The following is a 6,642-nucleotide window of genomic DNA, read 5'->3' as shown; positions in this document are numbered from 1 at the left end:
GACAGTTGTGGAATTAATCACAGGAGATGATTGTACAAAACAAATGGAAATCTGTGGATATACCCAGGCACTTCTCAGTGCCACAGAGCATGGAGCTGTGTCAGGGGGGGTTAGGCTGGATCTCAGGTTCTTCCCCCAGAGGGTGGTGGGCACTGACCAGGCTCCCCAGGGTTTGGTCACAGTCCCAAAGCTGCCAGAGCTCCAGGAGTGTTTGGACAACACCCTCAAGGACAGGGTGGGATTGTTGGGGTGTCCTGGGCAGGGCCAGGAGTTGGACTGGTGATCCTTGTGGGTCCTTCCAAATGAGGATATTCTGGGATTCCATGTGTACGAATACCCCAAAACCAGGGGTGTGCAGGGACACAGGGGGAGCTCTGTTACCTCTGGATTTGTGTAAGGTAGCAAATAAGAGGCTGATTAGGAAAAGAAGCCTTCAGGACTGTAACCATCTCTCCTCCCTTGTCTAAATCTCCCTCGTGCTGTGCAGGCAGGGAGATGTCAGTGGTTTCTCCTTTCAGCCAGGGAGTTATTGCTCGGCTTGCGACACCCTTACTACTGTAAACCCAGGACTTTCCCTGTGATAATTGCTGTGATAGAGCACCAAATCTGCAGATAAACCTTTACAACCCACTGTATATCAAATCTCTGTCAATCTTTGCTTCTTGGTTACACTCCAAGGGCACAAAGCAATCCAAAGGTCAGGCTTGTTCCTAGTTCTGTGTCCAGTCAGTGGAGTGGACCCAAGGCAGGGAGTTGATCATTACCTGGATGTTAGTGATTGCTGGGTCAGTCCCATTCATGACTCTTGCTCAACAGCCCAAGATGCTGTTGGTCCCTCCTCCCTTGGTCACTCCTCCCTTTGTCACTCCTCCCTGGAGTGTTTGAATCCTCTGATGTCGATCCAAACATGCAACTTCACCTCGCAGTGCCTGGTTACTCAGAGCCTTCACCATGCATGGAAGATAAACCCAATATTTACCCACAGTTAAAAATTACCCCAATTTCTCTCTGTTAAAAATTAAACCCCACCTCAGTGGGGTTTCAAGTGCAAAGTACCCCCATGGTTCGTTCCTCCTCCTGCAGCCATTTAAAACTCTGTTGGCTGCACGAGGGAAATGGCTCCTTCCAAGCTAGGATTTCATTCTCCTGCCTCCTGGGCTGTGTTTTGCCTGCTCCTGTGGACCTTTGGTGAAGGTGGGAAGCTTTTGGTGGTGCCCATTGATGGCAGCCACTGGCTGAGCATGCGCCCGGTCGTGGAGCGGCTCCGGCAGCGGGGACACGACCTCGTGGTGGTGGCACCGCAGACGAACCTCCGGATCCGCCCGTCGGGGCTTTACACCCTGAAAACATACTCTGTGTCTTACACCAGGGAGTATGTGGAGGCAGAATTCCGACAGATGGGCCACAGGAGCTTCACACCCCAGCCCTTCTTGGAAAAACTCGCGAAAATAGCCAATTTTACCACCATGTTCTTGGATTCCTGCAAACGTCTCCTGGCTGACAGAGAGCTGATCCAGTACCTCGAGGAGAGCGGATTCGATGCTGTTTTCATGGATCCTTTCTTTCCCTGTGGGCAGATAGTGGCTGAGCACCTCTCCCTGCCTTCCGTGTACTTCGTCCGGGGGCTGCCCTGCGGCCTCGACTCCCAGGCCACCCTCTGTCCCAGCCCTCCTTCCTACATTCCCAGGTTTTCCACCCACCTCACGGACCGCATGAGCTTCCTCCAGCGCCTGGGCAACCTCGTGGCCAGCCTGAGCAGTTCCCTGGCTTGCTCTTTCCTTTATTCTCCCTACGATCCTTTGATCAGGGAGTTCCTGCGGCGGGAGGCGACGGTGCCGGAGCTGCTGGGCCGCGCGGCCCTTTGGCTCCTGAAATACGACTTCGTGTTTGAGTTCCCCCGGCCCCTCATGCCCAACATGGTCCTGGTCGGGGGCACCGGCTGCACTCGGGAAAACAAGTTATCCCGGGTTAGTTCCCTCCTTTCCCTGCTGCCTGCACTGAGAGTTCTGTCCAGGAGATGGAGCTCCCAGGCAGGAATAAGCGATGCCAGGCGGGAGCGGCTGGGCAAGCACTTGGCACCCTGGAGAGATGAGGAGTTACTTTGTAGGACACCTCTGGATTCCCAGGCAAAGCTGCACCAAAAAAACACGGCTTTTCCTTTTCCCATTTCCCCTATTTCCATTCCCTTTTCCTTCTTCTTGCCTGCGGCTCCCTCACGAGGGGCAGTGGAGGGGCAGCAGCGATCTCTGCCCTCTGTGAGCAGTGACAGGGCCCGAGGGAACGGCTGGAGCTGTCAGGGAGGTTTAGGCTGGGTCTCAGGAGAAGGTTCTGGAAGGCACCGCAACAGGCTCCCCGGGGCACTGGAAGGCACTGGAACAGGCCCCAAGGCTGCCAGAGCTCCAGGAGCGTTTGGACAACACCCTCAGGGACAGGGTGGGATTGTTGGGGTGTCCTGGGCAGGGCCGGGAGTTGGATTGGATGGTCCTTGTGTGTCCCTTCCAGCTCGGGATATTGCATGAACTTCAGGATGAAACCCACCCCACCAGTGAAGCAGCCCTTCTGCCACTTTTGTGTGAAATACTCTGGACTGTAAATGTATTTTGTTTGAACTGTACCAAACTTCCTCAATGTGGGATAACTCCTGCTTTGCATTAAGAAATCTTCCTCATTCTCTTATTTTCCAGTGAGTGTCCACTGCAGGTATGTCATAAAGGTGGTGAGTAGCACCCACTGAGATGACCAGATGCTCATTAAAAAGACTGCTAAAATAACCTGTTCCCAAAGCAGGGCTGGAAAAAGTTTCCTAAGAGTAATGGCACTTCCGAGCAGATCGTTGGACCTTGGAATGCAAAACCATTTAGAAAACAAAATAAAACTGATGTAACTGATCCCCCAGGAAATAAATTGGGTCAAATATACCTCTAGACAGCCCCAAAACTGTACTAAAGAGCAGAACTAAGAGAGTCAGTCTTGGTTGTCCCTCTCTATGGCAGAGGGTTGGAATGAGATGATCTTTGAAGTCCCTTCCAACCCAAATGGTTCCATGGTTATCCCATTAGATCCTGGAGATAAGATTTCACTTGCCAGACTTACACGAACTTTTAGTTCATTTTATTCCACTTCTTTCACTCTGATTCCTGCAACAGTTTCCCTTTGTCTTTCCTTCTCTGGCTTGACCAAATATTTTTCTATGGCAAAGAATTTTTGCTCCAGCCTTCGGCTGTTTTTGTGCTTCATTGGAATCCCTTTGTTCTTGGATTCCAGTGCTGGATCTCCTGGTCCTTCTGTTATTGAAATCAATCAAACCAAATAGATACAAACCCCTGGCAGCACTTCAGTGTTATCCTACTCAAAGCAAAGACAATAAATCCAGATATGAGGAGTTCAAGCTGTCAGAACACTTGTCCAAAATTTTAATTCTCCCTTGCAACTCTGGGGTCTGAAAAGAAGAACATCAGCTCTAAATCCAGACTTGCAATAAATGTGGAAATGAGCCCCCCGGGGAATGGCTGCCAGGAGAAATATGATGGTGATCTATCCAAGGCCAGGTTGGACGGGGCTTGGAGCAACCTGGTTGAGTGGAAGGTGTCCCTGCCATGGCAGGGGGTGGAATGAGATGGGCTTTGAGGTCCCTTCCCACCCAAACCATTCTGGGATTCTATGAATTGATCTCCTGAATTGGTCCAGCATCATTTTTGTGGCACAGACCATGTCTTTGAGCAGACAGGCTTTGCTACACAATTGTTTTCAAGCCAGTTTTTCCTCAGGTCCATCGTGAATCTGAGTTCAGGCACCTCCCTGACTTTGTTCACCCGCCTGCGCCCATTTCTTTTTCCCCAGGACTCATTTTCCTGCCCAAAGCTGGCTTTCCTGATCACAATTTTGTGGTGTTGTGTCCCATTTTTGGTTTGTTGTGTCGACTGCTTATTTTATTGCCTTTCCAGGGAGTTTTGTGGGAACGCCACAGCAATTCCAGCATCTGACCTGGAAAGGACCTTGACCAAGGGTGTGCTTCCTTTTGGCAGGAATTTGAAGCCATTGTGAATGCCTCTGGAGAACACGGCATCGTTGTCTTCTCGCTGGGCTCCATGGTCTCCGAGATCCCCATGAAGAAAGCCATAGAAATCGCGGATGCCTTGGGAACAGTCCCTCAGACGGTACCACTTCCCTCTTCCCCTTCCAGCAGGGCTGTTTCCAGGCCCTCCCGTCCCTCTCCTGCTGAGAGCTGACGTGCTGTTGGCTCCTCCTGGCAGGTCTTGTGGCGATACACAGGCCCGACGCCCCCCAACCTGCCCCAGAACGTGAAGCTCGTCAAGTGGCTGCCACAGAACGATCTCCTGGGTAGGTCTGAGGAGCCTCAAGAGGCACCAGGGGGTTTCTTTTACTCTTTTACTCTTCCACTCTTCTACTGTTGTAAACCCCATGAGCATCATCTGTGGGTCACAGGCCTTGCTGGGAGTCACCACCAGCTGACCCTGTCCCTGTGGGTCACAGACCATCCTTGCAGCCTTTGCTGCTGGAGCCAGAGCTTGTCTTTGAGAAAGTGCATCTTAAGAACTGCTGAATTATGGAACAGCTCTGATGGAAAGAGTTCCCAAAACTCCCAGTCCAAAATGGGAGTCTTTATCTCTCACTAACCAGTCTCGACACCCAGCTGTGTTTTTGTCATGCCCGCAGGGCTGAAAAGCAAATTTAGGGTCCCCAAGTGTGCATTTCCAGGCAGGTCTTTGGGCTTTGCAAAGTGGTGAAGTTGTATGTGATGTTGCCAGGAGAGCATCTGTTGGTGAGACAACAGGCTCAGCTGTGGGAGATCTTCACAACCAGCAAATCAGAGGATCACAGAATATGCTGAGATCCCATCAGGATCATCCAGTCCGGCTCCTGGCCCTGCACAGGACACCCCAACAATCCCTCCATGTGCCCAAGAGTGTTGTCCATACTCAGACAGGCTTGTTGCCACAACCATTCCCTGGGGAGCCTGGTCAGTGCCAGATCACCCTCTGGGGAAAGAACAGTTTCCTGAGATCCAACCTAACCCTGGTAAAAAAGTAGTTCAATGGCAACATCCACTTTAACCCCTCCTGGCTCTGATTTAATCCTAAGGTCCTTGGAGGATTTTCCAGTGATGACCCCAACCAAGACAGAGCTCTCCAACTCCGGGTTCCTTCAACCCCCTGTTCTCTCCCCTCAGTCCATAAGGAATGGACATCTCAAAGCTCTTGATTTATACCCCCAACAGCCCAAAGGTCTTGATTTGCAGCAGCCAGGGCTGTCTTTTGGGCAGGTTTTGTGTAACCCCCAGCCTGTGTTTGCCTCCACAGCCCACCCCAAGACTCGAGCCTTCATCACCCACGGGGGCTCCCACGGGATCTATGAGGGCATTTGCAACGCGGTGCCCATGGTGCTGATGCCCCTGTTTGGAGACCAGATGGACAATGCCAAGAGAGTGGAGTCCAGGGGAGCAGGACTGACCCTGAACATCCTGGAAATGACCTCCCAGGACATCTCCACCGCCCTGAGAGCCGTCATTAATGACAAAACGTGAGTGACAGGAGCGCGGCCTTCCTGCCTGCGCGGCTGTGTGGCACTGCCAGGGACTGCCAGGATGCAGGGATGGGAGGATGCAGCTTTAGAGGATGCAGGGGTGGGAGGATGCAGGGATGGGAGGATGCAGATTTGGAGGATGCAGGGATGGGAGGATGCAGATTTGGAGGATGCAGGGATGGGAGGATGCAGATTTGGAGGATGCAGGGATGGGAGGATGTAGATTTGGAGGATGCAGGGATGGGAGGATGCAGGTTTAGAGGATGCAAGGATTGGAGGATGCAGGGATGGGAGGATGCAGGGATGGGAGGATGCAGGTTTAGAGGATGCAGGGATGGGAGGATGCAGATTTGGAGGATGCAGGGATGGGAGGATGCAGAGATTGGAGGATGCAGAGATTGGAGGATACAGGGATTGGAGGATGCAGGGATTGGAGGATTCAGGTTTAGAGGATGCAGGTTTGGAGGATGCAGGGATTGCAGGATGCAGTAGTGGGAGGATGCAGGTTCAGAGGATTCAGGGATCAGAGGATGCAGAGCTTGGAGGATGCAGGGATCAGGGGATGAAGGGAGCAGAGAAGATGTGGTATAAATGCAATGGAATAAGTCAACTTGACCAAAATGTCACCTCCTTAAATCCAAATTTCCCAGGCAAAGGGGGCTTGGACACAGAGGAGCAGGAAAGGCAATGGGTGAAGAGAGAGGTGGCAAACAGGTTTTATTCCCCAACCCAGTGGTGACACGAATCAGGGGAGAGCCTGTAAAGGTGGAATGGTTGATTTTCTTTGCATGAGGCTTGCCCAGAGGTGCTGGAAGCAAGTGGAGTATTCCAGAGGCTGTATTCCCTTAGGAACTCTGCTTTCCAGCTGGCAGGGTTCACCAAACAGAGCTGTTACCACTCATTTATTTTACAGTTTTCTCACTCCTTTTTTCCCTTCCTGGAGTTCCTCAGGAGCTGTGTGAGCACAGAGAGCTGCAGGGTGGGCAATTCCAGCACAGAGCAGGAGGAACATGCAGGGATGCACTGGGGAAGGACAGGGAAGATCCCAGGATTGCACTCAGCATGGCCAGGGAGTTTTAAGGCATCACAGAGGAAAGG

General features: G+C 52.0%; 1 protein-coding gene across 4 annotated transcripts in view; it reads left to right on the top strand.

Moving 5' to 3' along the window:
• LOC103753799 (UDP-glucuronosyltransferase 1-1) overlaps positions 1–6,642 on the top strand; it is a 34,513-nt gene that overhangs the window by 26,152 nt on the left and 1,719 nt on the right. For 3 of the 4 annotated variants that reach the window (XM_025896273.2, XM_025896274.2, XM_025896278.2), the window contains 3 exons: positions 4,026–4,157; positions 4,254–4,341; positions 5,322–5,541. In XM_025896273.2, coding sequence (XP_025752058.2) covers positions 4,026–4,157; positions 4,254–4,341; positions 5,322–5,541 — 440 coding nt within the window. Of the gene's footprint in view, positions 1–1,062; positions 1,968–4,025; positions 4,158–4,253; positions 4,342–5,321; positions 5,542–6,642 lie in introns of those variants that run through there. The other variant, XM_018084478.3, reaches the window with a different exon arrangement.

This window comes from Manacus vitellinus, unplaced genomic scaffold, assembly GCF_001715985.3.
Source record: "Manacus vitellinus isolate BGI_N305 unplaced genomic scaffold, ASM171598v3 scaffold_71_pilon, whole genome shotgun sequence".
NCBI classification, from domain to species: Eukaryota; Metazoa; Chordata; class Aves; order Passeriformes; family Pipridae; genus Manacus; species Manacus vitellinus.
This window is presented reverse-complemented; position numbering and strand designations above follow the sequence as displayed.